General features: G+C 62.3%; 1 protein-coding gene and 1 long non-coding RNA gene across 4 annotated transcripts; both read right to left on the reverse strand.

The window, feature by feature from the left end:
• Positions 1 to 9,784: 9,784 nt before the first annotated feature.
• Positions 9,785 to 11,133, reverse strand: LOC131488329 (uncharacterized). The gene is made up of 2 exons (XR_009250167.1): positions 9,933 to 11,133; positions 9,785 to 9,875 (listed from the first exon to the last, which is right to left on the reverse strand). It is a non-coding gene; the product is annotated as an uncharacterized LOC131488329 (long non-coding RNA).
• Positions 11,134 to 11,591: 458 nt separating this feature from the next.
• TSPAN32 (tetraspanin 32) lies at positions 11,592 to 26,016 on the reverse strand. Of its 3 annotated transcripts, none has more exons than XM_058690031.1 (9): positions 25,908 to 26,016; positions 25,275 to 25,389; positions 24,397 to 24,494; positions 20,317 to 20,391; positions 16,659 to 16,760; positions 16,134 to 16,220; positions 14,473 to 14,556; positions 14,089 to 14,180; positions 11,592 to 13,550 (listed from the first exon to the last, which is right to left on the reverse strand). In XM_058690031.1, the coding sequence occupies exons 1-9, from the start codon at positions 25,971 to 25,973 to the stop codon at positions 13,400 to 13,402; spliced, it is 870 nt and encodes a 289-aa protein (XP_058546014.1). In that variant the 5' UTR covers positions 25,974 to 26,016; the 3' UTR covers positions 11,592 to 13,399. The 3 variants fall into 3 exon arrangements, with proteins under 3 accessions (XP_058546014.1, XP_058546015.1, XP_058546013.1); XM_058690032.1 differs by lacking the exon at positions 25,908 to 26,016 and adding an exon at positions 25,715 to 25,881; XM_058690030.1 differs by lacking the exon at positions 25,908 to 26,016 and having other exon boundaries at positions 25,275 to 25,613.
• Positions 26,017 to 26,490: the final 474 nt, after the last annotated feature.

Here is a 26,490-nt window from a genome sequence, read left to right on the forward strand (position 1 = left end):
CACAGACTGACTCACGTGCTCAGGAAGCCTGGGATGCCCCACCGTCTGCCGTCCGCAGGCCGGGGGCCCGGGAAGGCTGGTGCTGTGGCTCAGTCCGAGCCCGAAGGCCGGACAACCAGGGAGCCGGCCGTGAGAGTCCCAGTGTGAGGGCCGGAGGAGACGAGAGGAGACGTCCCAGCTCAAGGGGGGAGGCAGGAAAAGGGGCAACTTCCTCCTTCCTCCGCCTTCTGGTCTGCCCAGGCCTCGAGGGGAACCCGGTGAGGTCCCCCCACACTGGGGAAGGCTGTCTGTGGTCCTGAGTCCACGGATGCCAGCTCGTGTGTCCAGAGACGCCCTCCGGACGCCCCCAGAAGTGATGTCCAGTCCGGGCCCCCTGCAGCCGGTCGCCCTGACGCACAATACTAACGTCACAGGCGGCAGTGACGTGACACGTGTTGGTGTGATCGGGGCAGGTGGGTACCCAGGGGTGTGTGTCCCGAGAAGGGTTTCTGTTCTGGCTCCAGGATGCATGGAATAGCGCCGTGAGGGGCTAGAGAATGGGGTCCAGTTTGCCAGTGCTACACCCCCCGACGGGAGAGCTGCGCCCCAAGAGGGGCTGGCTACCCTGAGGGCAGGTGAGGCTGCTGGGGTGATGAGGGTGGCCATGTGCTGGGCACGTGGGAAGAGCAGGCCTTTGCTGCCCCGCCTCCCCGGGTCTGGCTCCGAGCTTCCTCAGTTTCCCCATCTGTGGCAGTGCCCATCACCTGCTCTTGGGTGGTGGGACGTGAGGTCACGCCCACGCCCAGGGACGTGGAGTAGGGCCTGGCCCCTGGGAGGCAGGAGGCAGCTTCCTCCTTCAGGCTTGTCGGGCTGGAGGCTGCTTGCCAGGCACAGCTCCAGGGGCCGGAGCCACTGCTCCCGTGGGGAGCACACTTCGTGTTGGGGGAGTCCCTGAACCCTACTCCTGTGCCTTGATTTCCTGTAGCAATCAACAAAGACCACCCAAATGAAGCCAGCAGGGAGTTTATGCGGAGTGTGCTCCGTGAGGGAGTCAACGACCATCCCTGCACTTGGCGGAGACAGGCCCAGAGGGGGCAGCTTTATATTTAAAAGAGAAAGAAAGAAAGAAAGAAAGAAAGAAAGAAAGAAAGAAAGAAAGAAAGAAAGAAAGAAAGAAAGAAAGAAAGAAAGAAAGAAAAGAGAGAAAGAGAGAGAGAAAGAGAGAGAAAGAAAGAAAGAAAGAAAGAAAGAGAGAGAGAGAGAGAGAGAGAAAGAAAGAAAGAAAGAAAGAAAGAAAGAAAGAAAGAAAGAAAGAAAGAAAGAAAGAAAGAAAGAAAGAAAGGGGCGCCTGGGTGGCTCAGTCGGTTAAGCGGCCGACTTCGGCTCAGGTCATGATCTCGCGGTCCGTGAGTTCGAGCCCCACGTCGGGCTCTGTGCTGACAGCTCAGAGCCTGGAGCCTGTTTCAGATTCTGTGTCTCCCTCTCTCTGACCCTCCCCCGTTCATGCTCTGTCTCTCTCTGTCTCAAAAATAAATAAACGTTAAAAAAAATTTTTTTAAAAAAAAAGAAAGAAAGAAAGAAAGAGAGAGAGAAAGAGAGAGAGAGAGAGAGAAAGAAAGAAAGAAAGAGAGAGAGAGAGAGAGAGAGAGAAAGAGAGAGAGAGAGAAAGAGAGAGAGAAAGAAAGAGAGAGAGGGAGAGAGAGAAAGAAAGAAAGAAAGAAAGAAAGAAAGAAAGAAAGAAAGAAAAGAAAAGAAAGAAAGAAGAAAAGAGTTTAAAGTCTGAAAAACAAGAAGCGTGCTAACAACACGCACGAGCAATGGTCAGTGTGCAAACGGGGTCCCGGAGGCGTCGTGGCAAACAGAACAAAATACCCAGGAATGGATTTAGTAACACTTGTGCACAAAGAGTTACAAAACATCATCAAAAGGAAATGCAAACCATCTAACCGAGTGGAAAGATACCAGTGTCCCCAGATCGGGAGTCCCGATGCCGGTGAAATGCCCTGAACTCCCCAAATTAACCTACAGCCTCCAGGCACGCGGGGTCGCTCTTGAAACCCGGCTGGCCTTTCAAGAAGCTCGTCGTAAAATCCACAAGGGGACGCGGGGGCTGCAGAGGAGCCAAGACAGTCTTGAAGCAGAAGAATGAAGGACTGGACTCCCACGTCCCCCCTGGAAACGCGCTGCCGAGCCGCCGTGGGAAACACTTGAGAGCCAGGAATACGCCCTCGCAGTCCCCGTCGTCGGGTGGTCTCGGCAGGGGCCCCGGGACGAGGCAGGGAGAGGAAGGGTAGTCTGTCCACCAAGTCATGCTGGGACCTGTGGATCTTCACACGCAAAGGCACGGAGCTGGGCCCCACCTCGCGCTTCACGTGAACACCAGCTCACGGGGATCTCAGGTGGACGGAGCCCTCGGTGTGGCGGCTGAGCAGACCCTCAGCCTTGGCTTAGTCAATGGCTTCTACACAGGATGCCAAAAACACAGGCAGACTAAGAACAACTATGTAAATCAGACCTGGATAGTGGCGAGGAAAGACAGCCCACGACATAGGGGAAAATATTTGTAAACCATAGATGCGATGAGACACGAGCGTCCAGTGCACGCAAAGAACTCTTAACGCCCCAAATAACCCCACGTAAAAAACGGACGAAGGGTGTGCATACTCGTTTTTTCAAAGAGGACACAGAATGGTCGATAAGCACACAGGGGGCGAAGTCACACGCCGTCAGGGAATGCAGATCAGAACCAGGATGAGGCGAGGCTTCTCGCCCACCAGGGTGGAAAAGACAGACAATGACAAGTGTTGACGAGGGCGTGAAGAAACCGGAGCCCTGGGGGTGCAAAGCGGGGCGGCTGGCCCCGGAATGCAGACGGGCACTTCCTCCAGATGCTAAACATAGAGTTCCCGTGTGACCGGGCACCTCCCCGTCGGGGCATTTCGAGAAATGGAGAGCACACTCTTGCGTGCACACGAACGTTCACAGCGGCATCGCTCGCAACGGCTGGGGGCGGGGGGGGGGGGGGGGGGCGCGGCTCAACCCCCGGGGGCGTTGAGGAGTGTGGTCCAGCGAACTCTGGTCCATCCACAACATGAGTGCCACTCGGCCATAAAACGGAATGAAACGTCCATGGCCGAACCACGGAGAAACCTTGAGGACTTTGTGCCGGGAGAGGGAGGCCAGACGCAGAGGGCCGCACGCTGGATGGTTCCACTGATGTGAAATGTCCGTGTGGGGCGGACCCACAGGCAGAAAGATTCGCGACCATCGCGGGATGGGGGTGGGGTGGGGGGGAGGGTCGGAGCGGGTTTGCGCAGGGTTTCTTTTTGCGACGCGGAAAAGTTAAATCAGTGGTGGTGGTTGCATAACCCTGAGAGTATTTTTAAAAACACTTAACTGTACACTTTAGGGTTTTTTTTTTTTTTAAGATTTTTGAAAATTCTTTTAAGTAATTTCTACGCCCAGCGTGGGGCTCGAACTCACAACCCCGAGACCAAGAGTCACACGCTCCACGGAGGGAGCCAGGCGCCCTTGAACCATACGCTTTTGGTGAGTGCATTTTACGGTGTGTGAATTATATCTCCATAAGGCTGAAAACAGGGAGGTTTTAGGTGTGTCCCGATGGGAGGCTGTCAACCTTGGGGGGTGGGGGAGGGGGGGAGGGGGAGGTGGCCAGCCGGGAGCGGAGCGGCCCGTGAAAGGCGTATTTGGCTTTCTCTGGCGCTTGCAAAATAGGGAAACAGGGGCAGAAACAGAGAAAGGGTGGGTCGGGTGGACTGAGAATGGGAAGTTGGGTTGAAAGCGTGTCTTGCCCGGCTCCAAAGCTCAGAGCTGGGGCTGGGGACGCCCAGGCCACGGGGTCCCGGTTGCTGGACGCGGCAGACACAGGAGAAAGGGGGCTGAAGGTGAAAGCAGAGATCAGGGTGATGCCTCTCCCGGCCCAGGAGCCCCAAGGGGGCCAGCAGCGGGGGGAGGTGCCTGGACCAGATCCTCCCTTGCCCACACCTGGATCTGGACTGTCAGCCCCGAGACCTCGAGAACACAGACGTCTGCTGTCTACACCCCCTGGCCCTGGCCCGCCTGCTTCCGATTCTGTGTCTCCCTCTCTCTCTCTCTGTCCCTCCCCAGCTTGCACTCCGTCTCTCTCTCTCTCTCTCAAAAATAAATAAACCTTAAAAAAAAAAAAATAATAAAAAGAATTGTACCAAGCAGTGGGGGTGTGCCAGGCCCCACCACACAGGATGCCAGGCCTGGGGGGCGGAGGGGGGGGCAGGCTGTCAGGCCCCGGGGAAGGGTATGGCAGCCGAGCGAGGGGTCTGGACACGACCTAGGGAGTTGGTGATGGGGAGCTGACTGAGGTGCCCCGAAAAAGACCCTGCGGGACAGATGTCCAGGCCAGGCGTGTCGTGGGGAGGACTCCGGAGGAAGACTCGGGACAGCTGAGGAGGGGGACCAGGTGGAGGGGTGTGCCCGTGAGAACAGCTTCATGCCACGGTGCATCCTTGGAGTCAAGGTGGCCTGATGGAAATCACGGACTGACGCTCCCTCCCCGAATCATTCGCTGGTACAAACTGTCCCCAGGGTGAACCTCGGGGGACCCAGCTCCCCTTGGCCCTGGGCATTTCCCAGGGAGGGAAAGCGGACCACACCCCTGCCCTGACGCCGTCTCAGGGCCACAGCCAACATGCTACCCGAGCCCCGTTCCCCTCCCTCCCGGCGGGCCCCGCCCTTGGACAAGGGGTCACCTGCAAGGGTCTGAGCCCCTGGTCCCCACTCCCTTCTGAGAGGGCTGCTCCCCTGTCCAGTCAGGGGGCACCGAGAGCCCCCTCGTGGACCACCCGGGCCTCTGTAGTGTGACTGTTGTCCCGCTTGTTCCTGACGGTCACAGTCACCGGACTCCTTGTCCTGCCTGCCGGCGGGGGTCAGGACAAAGAACATGAAGTGACAAGACAGCAGCTGTGGTCTAAAGTAGGACCCCTGCTCGACACCCTTCCAGCCCACACAGTCTCACCCCTGCTGTGCCCCCTCCAGCCCACAGAGCCTCGCCCCTGCTGCGCCCTTTCCAGCCCACATGGCCTCACCCCTTCGGTGCCCCCTCCAGCCCACACGGCCTTGCCCCTGCTGCGCCCCCTCCAGCCCACATAGCCTCGCCCCTGCTGCGCCCTTTCCAGCCCACATGGCCTCGCCTCACCCCTGCTGTGCCTCCTCTGGCCACACGGCCTGGCATGGACAGGGTGGTCACTGGCTGGGAGGGTGGGCTGCACCCCTGCTAACACCCCTTGGTTCCAGCCTTGTTGGGGACAGAGTGCCTGTGCTTGTTGATTTGGGGTGGACACTGCATCCTGCATCGTGACCCCCCTGCCTCAAGGTTTTCCCCCCGAGCTGGAGCCTCAGCCGAGCTTTCCAAAGGCTGTCCCGGGGCTCTGTGGGCCTGGCCACTTCTGAGTGGTGTGGCCTCCACGGGGACCCATGCCCACTGCCGCACCTCCTGCCACGCCGTAAACGCAGTCCCTGGGCCCAGGGCACTCATCCAACACTGCAGACCCTCATCGAGCAGGGCAGGCTGAGCATCTGCACTCGGGGAAGACTGACCTGGCCTGAGTGTCCGTTCTGCTGAAGACGACTGCCCCTTACAGGTAGAGGTGTCTGAAGTGACCAGGTGGCCTCCAGAGGGCTCAACAGCTTTCTCAAGGGATGGTGTCACAGCGGGGCTCCCCAGTGGCCTGTGGCCAGCGGGTTGGACAATGGGCAGCAGACATGACCGGGGTCATCCTTTGTGGGAGGGACTTCCTCAGCTATCGGAAAGGCCACTCTGCTCACGGGCCCCGTGGGGCAGCATTTGAGTGGCCAAGGTCAGAGACCATTCTCTGCGGTTGCTCAGGGACCCCCCCTCGGTGGACACAGACCTGTGCTCCCAAGACCTTTGCCCGTCACTGCTAGAGGTTCCCCTGTGCGCTTCCTCCCCAGGGTCGGGGAGAGATGTGACGACCCCCCAGAGAGAGATGCCCAGGACGCCTTCTGGACGGAGGAGGAACGGAACCATTCGGGAGGTCCCTGGCCCCACGCCGTGTCCTGAGCCCGTGCCATCTGGCCTGGTGAAGACGCGTGGTCGGCCCAGCAGCTGAGTCGTCTGCTGCTCTGGTGGGATTCGTGTTGGCCGGCGTTCTCCAGAGAAACAGAACCAGCGGGACAGATGCACGCAGAGACTTATGATAGGGACTTGGCCCCGCGCTCACGGAGGCTGGTAGGCCTCCAGGTCAGCAGGCTGAAGGTCTGAGACCGGGAGGGTCCACCGCGTACGTTCTGGGCCAGGTGTGGAGGCCAGAGGCCAGGACGAGGACAGAGACGGCAGCAAGCTTTCCTCCCCACCCCCCCGCCCCCATTCTCCGCAGGACTGGGAGAGGCCCGTCCACCCGAGGAGGGCCAGTCGGCCCTTCCAAACGTTCCTCTCCCCCACACGCACCCGGAATAACCCATATGACCTCGTTTCACCTGAATTACGTCTCTAAAGACTCTGCCTCCAAATACAGTCATGCCCTGAGGTGCTGGGGGCTCAGGACTTTGACACAAGAATTTGGGGGACACAATTCAGCCAATAACAGGATGGCCGCCCTCGGCCTCCTCGGCACACATCTTTGGTATCTGTGATGGTTCAGACGGAGCAGGACCCTTGCTGCCTGCCCGCCTGTGTCCTCCCAGGAAAGCCGTGTTTTCTGCCTGGGTCCTGGCTCCTCGCTGCTCCAGTGACCGCACCCTGTCCCTGCTTGTGAGCCTCTGCCGTGTTGGGTCCCAGCATCCGAGTCCAGCCCTGCCCTCAGCCTGGCCACTCCACTCTCCACTCCTCGCTGCCTCGGCAAGTGGGGTGTCCTCGGGGGCCCCCACGAAACACAGCTGCTGGGGTTTCCGGCCGAGGTCGGCTGAGTAATGGTCTTCAGAGGTACCCAGGTCCTAATCCTTGGGACCTGGGAATGTCCCCTCCTACGGCAAAAGGGGCTTTGTAGATGTGAGTAAGTGAAGGACTTGGAGCTGTGGAGATGTGGCCCAGTGTCATTGCAAGGGCCACAAGGGGAGTGAGCCGCAGAAGGTGATGGGGGGATGGCCGCAGAGAGATGCATCCTGAGACACAGCCCTGCTGGCTTTACAGATGGTGGAAGAGGCTACAGGCCGAGGAGTGAGGCTTTAGAAGCCACGAAGGGAAGGAAAGAATCCTCCCTTAGAGTCTGCGCGGGGAATGCGGCCCTGCAGCGTCCTGAGGTCCGTTTCTGGCCCCCAGAACAGTGCGGAGCCACAAAACTCTTGTTTGAGGCCCCCGAGTGTGCGGTCATTTGTCCCATGTCCCAGCAGAAATGGGGAATGAGGCATCGGCCTCACCAGGCAGTATGTTCTGACGTCCCGTGCTTTTATGTCAGTGTTGTGGACTGAATCGTCCCCCCAAATTCACATGGTGATGCCCTAACCTGGATGTGACCATATCTGGAGACGGGGACTTTACAGAGGTGGCTGAGGTAACACAGGGTCACCGGGGTGGGTCCTGATCCCGTGTGACCAGGGTCCTTGTAAAAAGAGGAGATCGGGACACAGACACGCACAGAGGGACGACCCCGCGAGGACACAGGGAGAGGACGGCCATCCACACACAAGGAGAGAGGCCTCGGGAGGCCTGGCCCCGCCCATGCCTGGACCTCGGGCTCCGGCCTCCAGGATGGGGACGTGACAGTCTGTGGCGTGAGTTATGGTCGCCTGAGCAGACAGAGACACATAGTCTAAGTTCTTTCTTGTCCTCCTGCTTCTAAATGCCAGCCTAGGGGTGACCTGGGTGCTCTAAGACCCTTGCAAGGAAGTTAGGCCCCGTGTCACAATGGAGTACTCCAACACGGACATCACATCCAGCTGGATATGTTTTCTCCCCGAGGCGGCAGGCTCGGGCTCAGACTCCCACGGACACCCCCAGCTTCTGTGGCTTCCTTTGTGTCTCATCCTTGTCATATCTGAGCCTGTGGTCCTGAAGGGGGAGATCGGGTAGAACACCACACCATCACAGACAACAGAAGCCCTGTGTGAGGGCTGTGTCACCTGACCTGGGCCACGGGGGGCCCAGACATTGGGACAAACGTGATTCTGGGTGTGTCTCTGGGTGCTTCTGGATGAGATGATGAGATTCACGTTTCAACACATAGATCGAGTAGAACGTGGCCTTCCCTAATGTAGGTGGGCCTTACCCAATCAGTTGACGGCCTGACTAGACCGAAAGGACTGAGAAGGAGGGAACTCCTCTGGCGGACTGTGTGAGCCCACACATCACTGTCTTCCTGCCTTCAGACTCATACTGGAGTGTCGGTCTTGCCTGGCCCCTGCCCCCCACCCCCCGCTCCCACCCACCGACTTCTCAGCCTCCATAATCACGTGAGCCCATTCCTTACGACAAACCTCTTTTCTATGTACACGCACACAGTATTGCTTCCCTAAAGAACGCTGGTGTAAACGCTGTGCCCTTGGAACTGTTCCAGGGGTCCGACGTCAGCACAGGAAGGGGTTCCCAAGGGCCACATCCACGGCGGCCGGCCTCTAATCTTCTCAGGCCGAGTGCCCATATCCTCCCAGTGGGACAGCCCCCTCCACGCCACCCCCGTGAGTGAGCCCCGGCCAGCTTCCCTCTACCCCCGTGAGTGAGGCCAGTGGCTCCCTTTGGGCCCCGTCCTTCCAGGCCCTTCTGCACTCACGTCACTCGCCGGCCTCCTCCCGGGCAATCTGCTTTCCCGCGGCTCCTGCGCTCCCGCTGGGCCTCCGACGCCTGGTCCTCACGACGACCGCGCCCTAGCGAGCACCCCCAGCTCCCTGTGAGTCTGCACAGCCAGCAGGCCCCCCGAGGGCCTGCGGCCACCCAGCTGCGGGCTCAGCGGCTTTTCCGGGTCAGGGGGTCCAGGGCGAGGGCTGACCACACTGCAGGCCTGGCCCCGAAGCCCAGGGTGCTTGTTTTTCCCTTGCATGGGGTCTCACGGGGCTTGACCAGCTCTCCTTCACCTTCAAAGTGTCTTTGGGAACACGTGTCCTCCAAGGTCACCTCGTAGGGAAGAAGACGCTGACCTCACCCGCCTTGCTTGCCCTTGGTGAAACTCAGCCACGTGGCCATGTTGACCCCACTCCCTCAGGGAGGCTGAGAAACGCAGCTGTTCTCTTTGCCCAGGACACGGTGGCCTGCTGACCCGCATGCCCCCTCCATGCCACCAGACACCTTCTGTGCCTCCCCGAAGCCCGTCCGGTCACAGTGTCCATCCCCGGGTCTGGAACCGCCAGGCCGTGAGCATAGGGACGTGCCTTCTCTTGGTCCAGCAGCTTGAGTCAGGGGCCAGTGACCCCAAAGCTTGAGTCAGGGGCGCCCGGCCGGCTCAGTCAGTGGGGCGTGCGACTCTTGATCTTGGGTCGTGAGTTCCAGTCCCACGTTGGGGTTACCGACTCATTATAAGGACACGACTCAGGAACAGCCACACGGGAGGCATGCATGCAGGTGGCGAGGTGCCGCGGAAGGGGTCCACGCCCCTGTCTGGGGGCGCCCCCCTCCTGCCACCTGCACGTGTTCACCAGTCGAGCTCGGGGGGGTCCCGCTGGGTGGGCCTGGGTGATCTCACAGCTGGCCACTGGTGAGTCTCCCGCCGTCTCCCCTCCCGGGGGCTCTCAGTACGCCGGGCCTCCCGGGAGGCCAGTCTCTGTCCATAAGCCACCAGTCGCTGCAGGAACACACCTGGGACACTCTCAACACTGCAAAACCAGGGGTTTTAGGGAATGTGTGCCGTGAACCAGACAAAGACCCAATATTCATTTTTTAATGACATCACCGGCCACTCCTTGGCCTTTGGCCGCATCCTTTACAGCAAAATGATCATAAAAGTCCAAAGCCACTCCTTGGCCTTTGGCCGCATCCTTTACAGCAAAATGATCATAAAAGTCCAAAGCACGCGACTACGCTTGGTCCGGCTGCTGTCCCGCCTCTCCCGTGGCTCCCGTGGCTCCTGTGGCTCCCGTGGCACTGCGCTGGGAGGCAGCGTCATCTCCTGCTGCACGGCCCTCATTACATAGTCGTTTCAGTCCCCTAGCCTCAGCTACTAACGTTCTGTTTGTGCCCTTTGGAAGGGACCCGAGCCCTCCTTCTGGCCAGGATGGGGAACGCCTGCCCTCCGAGCACCGCTGTCCCCATGAGGACCGGGCTGCCGGGCCACTGAGGCTGTTCCCGGCACCTGGTGTGTCTAAACCCGGCCCGCTCTGCACAGCAGCCCTGCCCCTGCTCCGTCCACTCTGCCCCCGGAGCACTCAGGGACACCTGCCTGTGGCTTCGTCTCCTTCCAAGCCTGGAAGGCATCCTTCCGATGGGCATTGACGGGTCCTACTCCAGCTCCCACGGGGCCAGCAGCAGGCACATCTCCGTCCCCTGTCTCTCTGGACACAGGGCCGGGCTGCTGGCCACTGCCCACGAGTCCACAGAAACCAAACGCAGGGGCTCCTCCCACCTGTCCCATTCTTCCCTTGCAACTGGGCAGGCCTCAGGCGGGTCAGCCCTCGGGGCGGGGCCCTGTCGCCTCCCTCCACCGGCACCCGGACTTCCGAACAGGACAGCCCAGCAGCTCCGGGGTCACGGGCACAGGGAAGCGTCCCAGGGACATTGCTCGAGGGGTACAGTTGTGTGCTCGCTGTCTGACGGTGGCGGATGGGGGCCACCTCCCGGCGGACCCCGCGTCCGCCCCCAGAACCCCGTCCGGGAGAAGACACCTCACCGACGGCCTGCTCTCTCCAGCACTTGCGACCCTCTCCCGGGCCAACTGCGGCCTCACCGTGGGTTTGGGCACCACAGCACATGGGGCTCCCGTGTCAAGGAGGCCTGGGGACTCCTCACCTCAGGGAGGGTGGAGCCCAGCCACCCGGCCTTCCCCTCGGTCTTTATCTTGATCAGGCGCCTCAACGTGGCCCCCGGACTTCCAGGTCTGGTTTCTCCTAGTGATCTCTGTTTTCCGGTTACTTTCACCCCACCCCGCCAAGCTGGGACAGAGAGGCCAGACTTGCTAGGGACACTGCACTGGTGGGTCACCAGCCCATTGCTTGGGCCCACCCAGCCTTGATGGTGCTATATTAAGGCCTTGGTTTTGCCCCCGCACCCCCTTTCTTTCTTTTCTTTCTTTCTTTTTTCTTTCTCTTTCTTTCTTCTTTCTTTTTTCTTCTTTCTTCATTCCTTTTTTCTTTTTCTCTTTCTCTCTTCTTTCTTTCTTTACTTCCTTTTTTCTTCCTTTTTTCTTTCTCTCTTTCTTTCTTTTTCTTTTTTTCTTCCTTCCTTTTTTCCCTCTTTCTTTCTTCTTTCTTTTTTCTTTCTTCCTTCCTTTTTTTCTTTTTCTCTTCCTCTCTTTCTTCTTTCTTTCTTTCTTTCTTTCTTCCTTTTTTCTTTCTCTTTCTTTCTTCTTTCTTTTTTCTTCTTTCTTCATTCCTTTTTTCTTTTTCTCTTTCTCTCTTCTTTCTTTCTTTACTTCCTTTTTTCTTCCTTCCTTTTTTTCTTTCTTTCTTTCTTTCTTTTTCTTTTTTTCCTTCCTTTTTTCTTTCTCTTTCTTTCTTCTTTCTTTTTTCTTTCTTCCTTCCTTTTTTTCTTTTTCTCTTCCTCTCTTTCTTTCTTTCTTTCGTTCTTTCTTTCTCTGTTTATTTATTTTTGAGAGACAGAGCACAAGTCGGGGAGGGGAAGAGAGAGAGGGAGACCCAGAATCCGAAGCAGGCTCCAGGCTCTGAGCTGTCAGCACAAAGCCCAATGTGGGGCTCAAACCCCCAAACGGTGGGATCATGACCTGAGCCAAAGTCAGACGCTTAACGGACAAGCCCCCCAGGTGCCCCGGCTGTTCTCTTAATAACCGTCTGGAGATTCCCCCGCTGCTGAGTTCCGTGTTTGTAGAGCTTAACTACATCCCCTTATCTTCTTTCCCTCTTTCCGCCACTGCTGTGCAGAGGACACCTCGCTGGTTGTGATCTTTCAAACACATTCTGCAGGGCACCTGGGGGGCTCCGTTGGTTGAACGTCCGGCTCTTTGTTTCGGCTCAGATCGTGGTCTTGCGGTCTGTGAGTTCAAGCCCCGTGTCGGGCTCTGCACTGCTAGGGAGGAACCCGTTGGGGAGCCTCCCTCTCTCCCTCTCTCTGCCCATCCCGGCTCTCTCTCTCTCTCAAAAATAAATAAACTTAAAAAATTATAAAATATGTTTTGTAAGCTGTAGGGTGACAAGCTGACCAGAGCAGGTCCAGAAGACAAATGCACGTGGCCGGAGACCCTGGGCTGTCCCCGAATGCAGGACCCAGGAGACCCTGGGGTGTCCTCGCCTGGGGACAAGCTCTTCCACTGAAGGAGGGCCACCGGTGCTACATGAGGTGGGAACACGCTTGCCTCCGGAAGTGTGCGTGCGTGGGCGTGCGAGGGGAAACGCAAGAGGAGGACGGTGGGGGGTGTGGCCACGTGCCCACTGTCTTGCCTGCCCGTCCTGTCACAGAGGGTTCTTCCCTTTTGGAGGACCCTCCTTTGCTGGTCTCGGTGGCGGCAGGCCCCACCTCCCCAGAAGGAGGTTAAACGGCCCCGACATTCCTCTCTCCTTGGTCAGCTCTGCCGGGGCCTCGGCCTGGGCTGGGCCAATGCGGGGTTCCACCTGGGACTTCCGATTTCAAGCAGAGAGTGAACACCCTCAGGGACGGTTGGAGAGAATGGAGAGAGGTAGCTTGGGAGCCACCAGCGGGAGCGGCCTGGAAACTGGACGTCTACGGAGCCCTCCTGCACACACCCCACGAGTCTCGCCTTCGGCCCTGGCACCTGTGAACACCCCACCGGAAGTGTGGGGTTTCTGCCAAAGACATGAGGTTCCCAGTGGGCCTTCTGCAGCCACAGGAACCCTTGCAAGTGAGCTCCCCGGCCGGGGGCAAGGGGAAGTCAGAGGTCTCAGCACGAGAGGATGGGCCTGCCTTGCTGGCTCTGACGTGAAGGCCTCACGTGAGAAGGAACGGAGGTGGTCCGCTGACGGCTGGCAAGGAGGGGGCCTTCAGTCCTCCAGCCGCACGGACCTATGTCCAGCCAGCAGCCGGACTGAGCCTGGAAGTAGGAGCCCCCGGAGCCGGCGGCCAGTGGGGCGCCCGGCCAGGCTCGGCCCTGGGCTCTGACCTCGTGAGACTAAGCAGAGTGCCCAAACCTGCCCCGTGGCTTCTCTGCTCCGACCACTTCCCAGTCTGCTCCCGCGGAGTCAGTGAGTAACCCCGGTCCCCCTGTCTGCTGAAACAGAGCTGGCCTCCTCCTCTCCTTCCCCGTCCCTCCGCGCTGTGGCAGAAAACACGTCGCACCCTCCTCGTAAGGCTCATGCTCAGGCCCGCTCAGCCTCTGTGGGCCGACAGGTGGCAGGACAGGTGGTTGACGCAGCGTCAGCTGTCCTGGAGGAACTGAGGGCCCCCTGAGGGTCTGCTCGCACGCGGGCGGCCATCGAGAACGTCGGCTTCCATCGGGTGCTGGAGTGCGGGCCTCCCCGGGGAGCGTCTGAAGAAGCTGGGCTCCTGGGGCCGGCAGTCACGGGCCCTAAGAAGCAGAGGGGACTGTGAGGCTGTTCTAGAATGCACCAGGCCCCGGGCAGGACGGGAAGGCCAGGGCAGAGCGGCGGGGCTGGTGAACACCAGGAGGGCCTTCTTGGCCGCTGAGCCTGGGTCCTCCCTGCTCCTGGTGCACGGGGAGCCCTGGGGCTCCCCAGGATCACAGGTCTTGGCCTGGGACTAGTGCGGGGCCCCAGAAGCACCTATCTCTCGGTGCTGGTGGAGACAGCACTTGTGAGGTCGGGTCTCGGTGAGGAGTGGGGTGAAGAGAGGGGCGTCTCTGGGGGGCTGGTCTGGCAGCTCTCCAGCTGTCCCCCTCCCTCCACATGGCCAGCCACCCCCAAAGCACCCGCCTTAGAGGACTGGGGTACTGGTCCGGGGGTCCCAGCGGCCGGGGGCAGTAGAGACATCCCGGGAGCGGGGAGGGGCAGCGCTCTCTGGCCAGTGAGCACCCAGACGCCTCCACCTGCCGCCGTCTGCACTCGGGGTGGGGTGAGGTGGGGGCAGGCGGGCGGGCTGGGACCTACCTCTGGCTCAGGGTGTACTTGCCCCTCCGGTCCAAGCTGCAGCCAGAGCGAAAGGCAAACCAGAGAAAGGAGCTGAGCAGCACGGCATACACCTGGGGGGGTGGGGGTGGCGTCAGCACAGGCACCGGCGGCTCCAGTGGGGCGTGCACTGCCTCCCTAGAAGGGTCTGGGCGCTGCGGGGCTCCCGCCTGTCTCGGGAGGTGGGCACCATCACCCCCCAGACTGCCTCCCTGGGGTCAGCAGCGTCCTCTCTGGCTCCCCGGTGTTCCCCCGGACCGGAGATGCTAGCCTGGGGCTGCCCAGTCCGCCCTTCCATCGGGGTGGGGGTCCTGTGGATGCAGGGGCAGGCGGTGGGGGAGGGGTGCCGAGGGAGGGCGAGCGTACCGTGGAGGCCAGGCCGATGCCAGTGAGGGTGGAGGCGATGTTTCCGTAGGTCCTCAGGAAGCTCCTGACCCCCACCAAGCAGTCCTGAGCAGAGAGCAGCTCGTAAGGCGCCTGCCCTGACTGCCCCTCCCCTGCCCGGGGTCAAGGGCCCCCGCCAAGGCGGAGACCCGCAGTGCCCACCGAAGGCGAATGCTGGTGCGATGGGAAGTCGGTGGGGCCTGGGAGCTCTGGGGAATGGCATCACAAACAGGTGAAAAACGGACGGACAGAGCAGACCTCTGTGGGGACTAGAGGTCGCTGCCCCGGGGTCCAGCGCGTGCCTTTCTTAGGCGTCCCCTGAGCAGCCTGTGCCGGGTCATGCATCTGGCTGCCGTGGGCAGGTTGGCTCTCCCTCACTCCCTGGCCCAGGGCTGGGTGCAGAGCATCAGTGAGGGGAGGGGTTGGGGTGCTGGCCAACAAGAGGGGCAGAGAAAGCACTGGTCTGGGGTCCTGGGCATACCCATCCAGTGCTTCCCCAGGGCATGGCTGCCACAGAGGCTCTGCCTCCAGAAAAGGGAGGTGACCGACCCATCTCTGAAGCACTCAGATGGCGGCATTTGGGTCTGGGGAAGATGTTGGCATTTGGGGCGGCTGCAGAAAGGAAGCACATTCGGGATGTTGCTCTGAAGGCTGGGATGGGGGAGGGGAGGCTGGCTTGCTGTCTGTCTGTGCCTCTATCTGCCCCCGTGTTCGCTGGGCCCTGGGCCGCAGGACTGACTTCAGCTGGCTGGGAGGTTGGGACCTCTGGCTCCCAGGGCAGCTGGAAATGGTCCCAGGAGCTCGGGGCCGCGACGCTGCAGCCTGGCCTGGGTGCCCCGGGGTGGGGGGGGGGGGGGGGGGCGGGGAATGGCCCCTGATCAGCCCCTACTCCCCCTGTGGCTGCACTTCCTCTTGGAAGGCAGGCTGGGGGCCAGACCACCGTCAGGGACTCCACCCCAGCCCCTCCAGCGCCCACTCCCACCCCCTGAGGCCTGTACAGTGGGGACCCTGCCATTCTGGAAGGTCGCCAAGCGGCCCCTGGCCCAGCTTTGCAGACGGGCGCCCGAAGCCTCCTCCTGGGTGGCAGAAAGCCCCCTGCCAGCCCCGCTGGGCCCTCCTTTGCCCTCGCCCCTCCCCTGCACGCCGCCCTCCCTCCCCTGCTGGGCCCGGAGCCCTAGCAACCTCCTGTCTGTTTCTTGGAGGGCGGCCAGGAGCCTCTGGCCTACAGATAGGGGTGGGTTTGTTTCCCGGACATGGGGGAGGGGAGCAGGGAAGGCTGTGGGTTGGGGGAGGGCTGGTGGGCTGGTCGGAGGGAGGGCCACGTCCTTCTCTGGGGGGCAAGGGACTTCCCAGCCTCTGTCGCCGAGGCCCTTGGGCGGGCTGACTGGGGCCAGGCTGTTCCTTCCCTCCGCGAATGCACTTCCGGCTCCTTCCGGAGGAGCCCCCTCCAGATCACTGTCTGTCTTCCACCTCCCTCTGTGCTTCTGGAGGCTTCCGAGGGCAGGCCTGGCCTTGGGGAGCCCCGAGCTGAAACTGCGTGAGGCAGTGGAGGCGTGAACGGAGCCTGGGGCCGAGTCCAGCCCTCACTGCAGCCTCCAGGAGCCCGGGGAGGGAGAGCCCAGGGTCCCGGCTGTCCTCCTCACCTGTCTGGTGGCCTCCTCTCCTGGACACAGACTGACCTCCGTGGCCCCCAGGAGGCCAAAAGGAGAGCTCTTCCCACAGCACAGGAACTGCAAGAACACAGGTGGGGGGAGGTCCCCTAAGTGTCACCACTTAGGTGACTTAGGTGGGACGGCTCACGTGCCCAGCTGGGCCTCTCGGGCTAGGACCCTGTGGCCACCTTGCTTGATATGCTGTGTTATCGCCACCTTGAAATTCTTCTTCATTTTTTGACAAGAAGCCTTTTTAGTTTTGCTTCGGGCCCCCCAAATTAGGTGGCCAGCCCTGCCCGGGTCAGAGGGAGAAGACGAGAGGTCTTTGTACCCCCCTCCCCACGACCGAGAGGGCGTTGGTGGCCCGTGTCCTGGGACCCCCTGCTCAGCATCTGGCCCCGGCTGGCTGACTCTGGGAGGGCACCCTGTACCCATTTTCGGGGTTGCAATCCACCTGGGGAGGCTGAGTGTCCCGGAGCCGCCCAACGAGGAAGAGGCCACCCCCCACACGCTCACCGTGTCCTGAATGGCCACCAGCTGCTGCCGCAGGGTGACAGACGAGCTCCTCACTGCCTGGTCATACACCAGATCGTAGGTGTCTAACACGGCATCCTCCACCTGCACGGAGAGCATCGCGGGAAGGCCTCTGTGCGGGAGAAGCCCCTTCCCTATGACGGACGCAGCTCCCCAAAGGCGGGCCTGCCCCCATGTGTCTTCCAAACAGTCCCCTCCTCCTTCCAGCAGGCAGAGAGCTCTCTGAGGTCTCCTGGGAGGCTGGTCACAGCAGTCCCCGAGGCTTCTCCTGGGGGGATCTTTCCCCACAGGAAGGGCCACCGATGCCGCAGTCCCGCTCTGGGGGCAGGGGTCCCGGCCACCATAAGCCAGAGCCCTGAGCCGCGGTCACCTCCGGCTCTGATCTTTTGGAGCGTAGAAGGCCTGGCCGAGGGAAGTGGCCACCCTACTTCTGTTGATCTGGAAATGGGGGTGGGACAGGGAAGGCTGGCAGCCAGGCCTGGGCAGAGAAGGCTGGGAGGAGCCTCCTGCCAGGAGCTCAGCTCCCCCCGATGGTCTAGGTCTCTCCCCAGAACCACCTGGTGGGGTCTGTAAAGCCAGGCAGCCGGGCTCCAAGGAAGAAGCCTGGGCCTCCAGGGCCGGCTCTGAGCAGACAAGGCAGATAATGGAGAAGGAAGGTGTGGACAGGGGCCTGGCCTGGTTCTGTCTTCACCTCGCACCCAGCGTCACCCAGACCTCACTGCCTCCATCTTCCTAAGCACCTGTTCTGCAGACCTAAATGCCCACCTGTTGCCAAATGAGTCCTTTGAAGACAAACTGGAATCTCACCACCTTTAGGAAGCCTTCCCTGACTGCCCTGGGGTCGATGGTCTCCTGGCGTGGGCCAGGCTTCTTTGAGCTCCCCTGTCCTGTGATGCCTCCTGTCCTTTCCTAGAGTCTCTGAGCCCTCCCCTGCCCCCTCTCCACCCTGTGCTGTTGTCACACTGACAGCTGGGACACGATGGCTGCTCAGGGCTGTCCCCAAGGCTGGGGGTAAACAGATGACCCAACATGAGCCTCATGCTCCCCGGAAAGGGTGGCTGTCCTGCTGGCAGCCTGGAGGACCGGGGTGGGTGGGCCACAGAGGGTCTCTTGGCCAGCCATGTCCAAAGCCCCTGTGCCTCAACAGGAACCAGAGGGACGTTCATCAACCCCTCCACACCCACTCCTGGCACTAAGGGACCCTCCCATTGAGACTCTGCACTGCAAGCCATCCCAAACTGGGCCAGCTGGTTTCCAGCCAATTGCTGGGAGGTGGGCAGTGCACTGGGCTAGAGGGCAGGCGTCAGGCTGGCCAGCGCCGCAGTAGGGTCTGGCTGGTGGCCCTCTCTCTGCCTCTGTCTCTAAGTATAAAACGAGGGGAGACCATGAAGCCACTGTGTCCCCATGGGAGGGCGTCCCTGTGAATCTGGGGGCCTGGGAGAGTGGGCCTGGGGTCAGCGGGCAAGTGGCTGAGTCAAGGAGGCCAGCTCGGACCGCCCTCCTGGTTGCATCACCCCCACTAGGGCCCAGGGAGTAGCCGGGTGGCCCACGGCCGGCTCTCGCGATTGTAATCTTGGCGTAGGAAGAAATTGTGCTGAACGGGGTCTGTCCCCAGGACCCCAGAAGCAGGAGGCACGGCCCCCCGCTTCAGGCAAAGTTATGCCCCCTCACCCAAGACCCCGGGGCCTAGCAGTGGGGGCCCAGCTGGACCCTCCCCACAGGCCTGGGCATCTGCCCCATTACTGGGTTTGGGGGTGCTCTGGGAGCCTGAGGCCTTGTTTCTCCATGACAAAACTGGAGTGCACCTGGTGGTCTTGGATGACTCTGTGCTTCTTGCCAGGGTCCCTCCTCCTTGAGCCTGACCTCCAGGACCCCAGGGGGGCCCCCTAGGATGGGTTTGGAGCCACAGGGGTGGAGGGGATCTTGGGGTCTCTGGATCCATACCCCCCAGACAGTGCTCCTCTCAGATTCCCACCCGGTCACAGGGTGGTAACCCCAAATGATGCTGGGGGGGTGGTGCACTGTCTAGGGTAAACCCCAGGCAGAGTGGGGCAAAGAGGCATTGACTCAGGACAATGTGCCCTGGACGGTGACCCCTGGGCCTGAGTACCTCCTCTATAGAGCAAGGCCATGACCATCAAACCTGGCCCGGTGACCCGGCCTCCTCCATCCGAGGAGCACGTGAGGGAGAAACGAAGCCCATTTCTGAGGGCAAGGGAAGCCAGGACCAGAGAGGGTCAGCACAAACCTAAAAGCACACAGTACAAGCCAGGCCCAGTCTCCTGACCCAGCTGCCCCTGGGGGCCTCTGCTTCTTCCTGAATGACCATCTCCGGGGGGCCCGGGCAACAGAGACCCTGGGGCCACTGGGACTCAGACACATAGGCAAGAAATCCCGGCTTGTCACCTGCTGCCTGCACAGTGTTTTGCCAGAAACCGAGTACATTCTAGCCAGACTGGCCTCGGTTTGCCTGGGCTGGTCCTTTGGGAGCACACGGAGGAACTGAGGCCCAGCGGAGAAGGGATCACAGAAAGTCAGGGCAGACAGGGTCTATGCAGCAGAACTCTCCCATCCCTGTCTGCAGTCCCACCTGCTGGCCCCTTGACTTCTCAGCCTGCTCCAGAGACCCCAACTGGGTCTGGGCTCTCATGGGTGAAGGTTGGGCCCAAAGGCCATCAGGATCTTGTCAACTGCTGGGGACTGCGGAGAGCTTGTCTCTTGTCCCTTTGGCCTCAGCCAGGGAGCAGCTGGGGTAGGGGCTTGGACCCCTGGGCCTCCCTCTCTGAGCCTCTTGGGTACCCGTTTCCTCTGCCCAGACGGGGGGCCTGCCTTGCCCCCCAGCCCTGCTCTGGGAGGGGGCCAGCCCCATTCCCCAGGCAGGCTCTCAGCTCCGTCTCAGGGCTCTGGATTCAGACAGAATTTCTGTAGGGCCAGGCTGTCCTGGCCCCTGTGCCCGAGGCGCTGCCCCCAAGCTGTGGTCTGGCCTCGGTCCCTTGGGTCAGCACCCAGGCCTGCGGGCTTTGAGCCTGGCTCATGTACACTCTCTGGGGACTTTGGCCCCGAGGACTGAGTTATCCCAGAGCTGGGGCCTCCCCCCAGCCCCCAAATCGGGACGGGGCCCCCCTCTCACACCCTGAGTCCATCCACACTGTGTTGAGATAGCAAGCACACAGAGGACAGCAGCTGACGGGCGGAGGGGTGACAGACATGGGAACCGCCTCCCGTGGGGGTCCACCCCCCACGGGCATCACCGCCCCGATCACCACCAACACGGAAGCCCTGGGGAAGAGCCCACCCCGAAGTGCCACCAGGAGGACAGCTCTGCCCCTCCGTGGCCCCCTGGCTGCCCCTGCTCCAGGGCTGAAGGGTGGCTGTCATCTGGGGATAAGGCCTGGACACCGGCAGGGCTTCTGGGCCAGTTTCCGGAACACGGAGCTGTCTAGTCAGTCCCTCAGGTCAGCCGGCCGCCCCTCCCCCGCACCTCACCCCCTTTCCAACTCCTGACCCCCCCAGGCCTGGGGGGCTTCTGTGGCCTGTCCCGGCCTTCAGGTTCCAGTCCCCCCCAGAGTGGACTTTACCTGGCTCAGGTACCCCCTGCTGTGTGATGCTTGGGGGAGGGGGGGTGCGGGCAGGCACTCACCTGGGCAGGGTTGTGGAATCTCCAGAAGGCCACCTGCACCAGGACGCAGAACGCCAGGGCAAAGCACAGGAAGCCCTGGGGCGGAAGAGACGAGGGTCACCCTGTGCGGCCCAGCCGGCCACCTCAAGGCTGGGCCTGGGCCCCCTAGTGCACGGGCTGCACACACAGGCCGAGGCCTTCTGGCTTGTTTGCAAATTCTTCCCCTATTGGTCTTTCTGGCTCGCGGGGGCCTTTCCGTGGCAGCGCCACGTCCCCCGAACCCCAGGGAAGGAGGCAGTCCCCTGGATGATGGGAGCCCCCACCCAGTGGGGCTGCTTCCAGGGGCGGGCGCTGGGCTAGGATGTGGATCTGGGAGAAGGGTCCGGCAAGTGGAGCACAGGGGTGGGGGGTGGGGGCTTCTGCAGGTGCACAGGAAGGACTGCTCCTTTCTTTTTGCTTTCTGGAACGTGCCTCTGGGTCAAGCCCCAGCCTCTGCAGCTGGGCTTCTGTGGTTCTGGCTGGAAGGAGCTAGGGCAGGTGGGGCACCCCCAGGTAGGGGGAGTCTGGGCAGAGGCCCGCCTCCTGTCTTCACCCCCTGGGACCCCAGCGTTGGAGGAGATGGAGTTCTCTGGGGGGAATGTCTTTCCATCATCAGTGCCCCCACGGTGCCCTCCTCTCTCTGGCTCGGGGGTCTGGAACTGTTGAGCCCCCGCTGGCAGAGGCCGGGGAGTATTATGGGCCCCTCCCCGGAGAAGTGCGCATGACCCGAGCTTTTGTGGGCAGCTTCAGAAGGTCACCCGACACTAGGAACCCCGGCTCACATGCCGCCCCCGGGATGTCACCCCCACTGCAGCTTGACCGGTCACCTGCGTGCCGGTGACCCTCAGACCTGGGACTCCGGCCAGGTCTCCTAGAGCTCTAGGCAGTTCGGCTGGCTGCTGACCACACAGCCTAGGTGTCCAGAGGCCCGCTGTGTGTGCCTCACCTCCCCGCCGCGCTGGCTTTGTGAGGGCACCACCGCCCCGTGCCGCGGGGCACAGTCCTCCCGGGACTGTCTGCAGCCTGGGGCAGACTGTGGCCGGGTTCTCCCCACCCAGCCACTGCCTCGCTAAGGATGACACCCAGGAGGATCGATGACCAGTGGAATCGAGAGATGCCCGCAGACGCAGACACATGGACACTGGCTGGGCGGGGCCGGGACAGAGAAACAGTCCATGCCAGGGGCCTCCACCAGGTGCCCAGAGAGAGCAGGCCACGCCCACCAGTCCCCAAACTTGGTAGGAGCACTGGGACCTCTGGCTCTGCCCTGGGGTGCGTGGTGGGGGGCCGGGGGGTGGGGGGAGCAGGCAGCCCCCTGTCTTCCCCTGCTGCCTCCTGCCTGCCTGTCCTAGAGATGGCTCCACCTTCCTCCCCCTCCTCCTCCTTCTCTTCCCCCTCCTCCTCTTCCCTCCTGCCTCTCCTCCCTCTCCACTTCCTCCCTATCCCTCCTCCTCCCTTCTGCCTCTTTCTCCTCCTCCCTCTCCCCCTTCCCCTCCTCCTCCTCCTTCACATCCCTCTTCCTCCCCTTCTGCCTCCTCCTCCCCCTCCTCCTCCTCCCCCTCCTCCTCCTCCCCCTCCTCCTGTTCCCCCTCCTCCCTGACTGGCTGAGGGCCTCCTTCTCCATCTGGAAACCATCGCTCAACACTGCCTCCCAGGATGGGGGCCCTGAGCCAGCTCAGGAGACCAGCATTTTCCAGAAATCGCTTCGCTCCTCGGGAGAGAGCACGCCACCTCCCTCCCTCCACTCGCCCGCCTGCAGGGAGGGCCTCTGGCGGCCCCAGGCCCACCTCCCCTCCCCAAGGGCCTGCACAGCCTGGAGCCGCTGGGTGCGGCCGGCCCAGGGCCAGCATTTGCTTTCTCCTTCTAAATAAAAACCATGAATAAATCAGCCGCCCTTTGGGCTCCGCTCATTTCCTGCTGAGAGGCCCGCGTGGGGCGAGGCTGGAGGAGGTGGGAGCGGGAAGGGGCGGGCGGGGGACAGTCGGGAAGGGTCCCCCCGCTTGCCAGTCCGTCCACACGCGCTGCTCGGCGTGTGCAGACGCACGGCCGCGCCAGACACCGCGGCGCACGAAGGTGCACGCGCAGGGGCGGCTCCCTGGCGCGGGCCCTCGGGGGCATCGGGCCGGGCGCCCAGGGAGGGGGCGGGGTGCCGCAGGCGGCTGTCGGCTCAATCCCGGTGCCCCTGCCCCCTGCCCACAGGCCAGAGCGGAAGGCGCCCCGGAGCATCTGGACCAGGAAGAGCCGCCGCGGGCTGGGGATGCCCGGATCGGGTGCCCGGAGCGCGAACTGCGGGAATGGGAGCACCTCCCGCCTCCCGAAGCTTTACCGCTTCGGCCGGCACCACGGCGCCCCCTGGCGGCCGAGGCTGCCGCCCCGGCGCGGGCCTCTCCAGGCGGGCGTGCGGCCTCGTTCTCCAGCCTCGCCCCGCTGGCAGGCCCCCAGCCTTAGGGCTCTGCTCGGGGGCGGGGGGCAGTCCACCCGCCTGTCAGCTCCCTGAGCCGGGCCTTAGGGCTCCTGGTCACACAGACTGACGGCACTGCCAGTGCCCCAGTGCCCCGTGCCCCCTCACTCCTGCCTGGCCAACCAGCCAGCGGGGAGCCGATGCCCCTCGAGCCCCCCTGGGACTGCAGCTTTAGGAAAGGCCTGTGTCCCTACAAACCAGGAGTCATTCCCCAAACATTTGCTGACACGGGCTGGGTGGAGGACCCTGCCAGCCCTCGGCGAGCCCCGGGGTGGCTGGCTCCCTGGCCGGTGACCCCATGAACCGCTCTCAGGGTAGGGGTGGGGTCTGCAGGAGGAGAGGGCTGGAGGCAGGAGGGGGGTCTCCTAGGGGGTAGAGGGAGGCCTGGAGGACCCAAGGGGCTGCAGGGAGCCTGCCCTGCGGGCAGTGGAAGGGGCTCCGGGTGAAAGGCTCTGTGTCTGTTTCTTTGCTGCGCCCCAGTTACTCTGTAACTGTGTAGCCCCCCCCCCCCGCCCTTGCATCTGAATAAACAAAGAAGCCACATTCTCACTCCAAGGGGGAGGCAAGAAACTTCGTCATCCTCCAACTTTGGTCCTAGGCCCCAAGCACGCGAGAACGTCTCAGCAGAAGGGAACATCACGTTCCGGGACGTCAGCTGTGGACAAACTTGGGAGGCACTGGCGTGGGCGCCCCCTCCCCCTCGGTGATGCTCACCTTTGACCAGACCCTACCCTGGAGTCCCGAAGAAACACGTACCCCGGACCCCTTTGCCAAATCAAACCTGAGTGACGGAGGGACTTTCTCTCCGTCCTTTCTGAGTCCCCCCGTCTCCCTCCATCTTCTCTGTCACTGACCCTGATATTCAATAAACTTTTCACTTCCTCCCGCTCGCCTGTGACTTCTGTCCTGTGAGAAGCGGACGGCCCTCCTGGCTGGTTCTGTGGGACCCCCTCAGGGCCCTTGGGCCTGGCCTGACTCTGTCAACTGGACTCTGTGCCGGGCCTGTAGGGAGTCCCGGAAGGGGCCCAGGCTGGGGGGGCATGTGCTGGTGGCGGCGGTGGCGGGGAGCAGGTGGGAGCCCAGGGTCCCTTAGGAGAGGAGGGCTCGCACCAGAGGGGGCAGGACGGACGGGCCTGGGGAGGCAGGGATGGGGACAAGGGCCCGCCGCTCTGGAGTCAGATAGAGCCTCCCCACGGCTGCAAGGGAGCATTGTGGGCTCCAGGCCGCCTTGGGGCACCGCATGAGCCCCGACTGACAGTGATCTGGCCACCAGAGGGGTGGGGGGGCATATCCCTGCCTCCCCGCGTGTCCTCGTAACAGGAAATGGAAGCCGGTTCCCAGAGCCTCCAGCATGATGCAACCAGACCTCCCCGGGCCTTTGGCAATGGCTCCCAGGCCTGGGAGGGCCGACTCTGCCCCCCTGGATGACGGAGTAAAGGAGGCCTGGCAGAGGGGCCCTGGTTGGCCCCGGTGGATGGGGGTCCCAGCTGGCGCACAGCCTTCGGACCTCTGTCTCTGTTGCGACACTGTGGGGGGTGCTCCCAGCCCTGCCCGCTCTTGATCCCGCCCCAGGGGCTGGGGGAGGGGCAGGGAGAACTCACCCCAGCCATGAGGCCCCCGGCCTCCCTCACGGTGGCTACAGCACCCAGCAGGGCGCCCAGGGTCAGGAGCCCAGCCAGGCTGATGCTGGTGGAGAAGGCTGGGTGGGGAGAGAGAGGAGGAGGTTAGGGGTGTCCCGGACGGGGTCCGGAGTGCACAGGGCTTGTGTCTGAAATCCGACCCAAGGGTACACTTGGGGGGTGGACTTCTGGGAGCTCTGAACAGGTCCACACGCCCCCCTCAGGCAGGACGTCCCGCCCACCACCCACTCCCTCTCCTCCCAATGCTCAGAAGGCCAGAGGGAAGGAGGAGGCCCGAGGCCCCGCCCCCCACTTCTGCTTCTGCAGTCGCCCGGGCTATCTCGGAAGCCACCGGGCAAGAGCGGGGTGTCTTATCAGTCCAGGCTCAAGACCCAGGCTTCCTGCTCCAGGATTCCGACTTCAGGGTAAAAACTGGGGCCTAAGGGGCAGGAGGCCTGGGGCTGGGACCACGGCCCGATCCTGTGGGCCTCAGTCTCCCCCACGGTTGCCTTCCTTGGCGTCCTGTGCTCTTGCCTGAGACCAAGCCCCCAGAGTGCATCCAGGTCCCGGCTCCTTTGTCCTGGAGCAACACCTCCAGGACACGAGGCCATCTGGATGCTCGTGATAGTCCCGCTTGTCCCCAGGCCCCCAAGGGAGGGTGGGAGGCCTCGGGAGAGGCAGAGGCTGTGTCCCGGGCCCTGGCTCTGCCCAGTGGAGAAGGACCCCGGGGTGGCCCTCTCTACCCTGACCCACTGCCTGGCCCAGCCTGGCTCCACTAGGAGGCCCTCACCCCTGCCCAGGATGCCCCCCCACGGCCTTTGCACCTGCAGCCTCCCCCACCCCGACAGGACCTCACTTACCCCAGCGGCGTGTGGCCTCATAGGGGGTCCTGTCTGAGGATGCGCGGCCGACGACAGCAAAGTGTGTCCCTAGGTAGTTGACAGCTGCCATGGCGGCCATAGAAAGGCCCAGTAGCTGAGGGTGGGGCAGACCCGCAGTGTGGGGGCAGGGCTGGGCGCAGAACGGGGCCCCAGAGAGCAGGGTCTGGGTGTCCTGGGTCCATTGGCCAACCTCCCTCAGCTTCATGGTCTCACTTGGGACAGGCTCACCTTGTCCCAGACACTGTGTTGCACACACAGATGCACCAACAACACACACACTCCCCACCCTCCCCCACCACACACATTCCTTTTCCAGCTGCCGAAAGGACCCAGAACCTTGGGTCATTCTGTCTGCACAGTGGAGGATGGGCCCACCCCACCCCAGCAGCCCCCTCCCCCTGCCCCCTGCCCCCTCTGACCTATGCTGCCTGGCTAGGCCCCCAGGGGCGTCCTGTCCCCACAGTCACCTGCCAGGACTCCACCACCAGGGGCTCCAAGTGCATGTCCCAGGGGCAGGATAGGGACAGCAGGGCTGGGTGTGGGGGAACCACAGTCCTAGAGGTCCGATAACGCGTCCCGCCCCCCACCCTTCCCGCCTGACCAGCCTGTTACCAAGACAAAGGAGCTGGTGACCAGCAGCTGGCACTTGGCCACCCTGACTCGACTCCAGGACTGCATGGTGGCCTCCTCCGGTCCCTGCTCCTCTTCCCTCCTTCCCTCCTCCGCCCCTCCCCGCCCACTGTGGTTTCCAGCTGGGCAGGGGCCTCTGACCACATGGGCCCGCCCAGGAGGTAGGTTGCGTCCTGCGTGTCTCTGTGTTTGTCAACACACCCGGAGAACTGAGCCTCTGGCTGCCCCAGAGGACACAAAGGCAGCAGGGGAGGGGTGGTGAGGCCAGCTCCTGCCACCCCTGCTGCCCCCCAGCCCTGACCCAAGGCACCAGGACCCCTGGAGGGATTCGGGGCCTCCCCCGAAGAGTGTGGCCTTGTTCTCGGTGTGGCCGCAGAACACATCCTGGGGGGAGGTGGGTGAGCAGAGAAGGGGCCTGGGGAGGGGGTGAGCTTCCTGTCCTGGGAGCATGCAAGTGGAATCCTGCCCCAGGCTTGATTCTGGGAGGAATGTGGGAGGCAGGATCTAACGCGAACATCGGGATTGGCGTGCCATCTTACGAAACACCATTTGAAATGTCCTGTGA

The sequence above is a fragment of the Neofelis nebulosa genome, chromosome 10, assembly GCF_028018385.1.
Source record: "Neofelis nebulosa isolate mNeoNeb1 chromosome 10, mNeoNeb1.pri, whole genome shotgun sequence".
In the NCBI taxonomy this organism is placed as follows: Eukaryota; Metazoa; Chordata; class Mammalia; order Carnivora; family Felidae; genus Neofelis; species Neofelis nebulosa.

What these genes read in the sequence shown, in the direction of transcription:
- TSPAN32 (XM_058690030.1), bottom strand. Translation starts at nt 25,500, where the DNA reads ATGAAGCTGAGGGAGGTTGGCCAATGGACCCAGGACACCCAGACCCTG. An exon ending in TGAGGCCACACGCCGCTGGG is followed by an intron (nt 24,495 to 25,274) that starts GTAAGTGAGGTC and finishes CTCCCCACCCAG; the next exon opens with CCTTCTCCACCAGCATCAGC. An exon ending in TGGTGGCCATTCAGGACACG is followed by an intron (nt 16,221 to 16,658) that starts GTGAGCGTGTGG and finishes GTGTTCTTGCAG; the next exon opens with TTCCTGTGCTGTGGGAAGAG.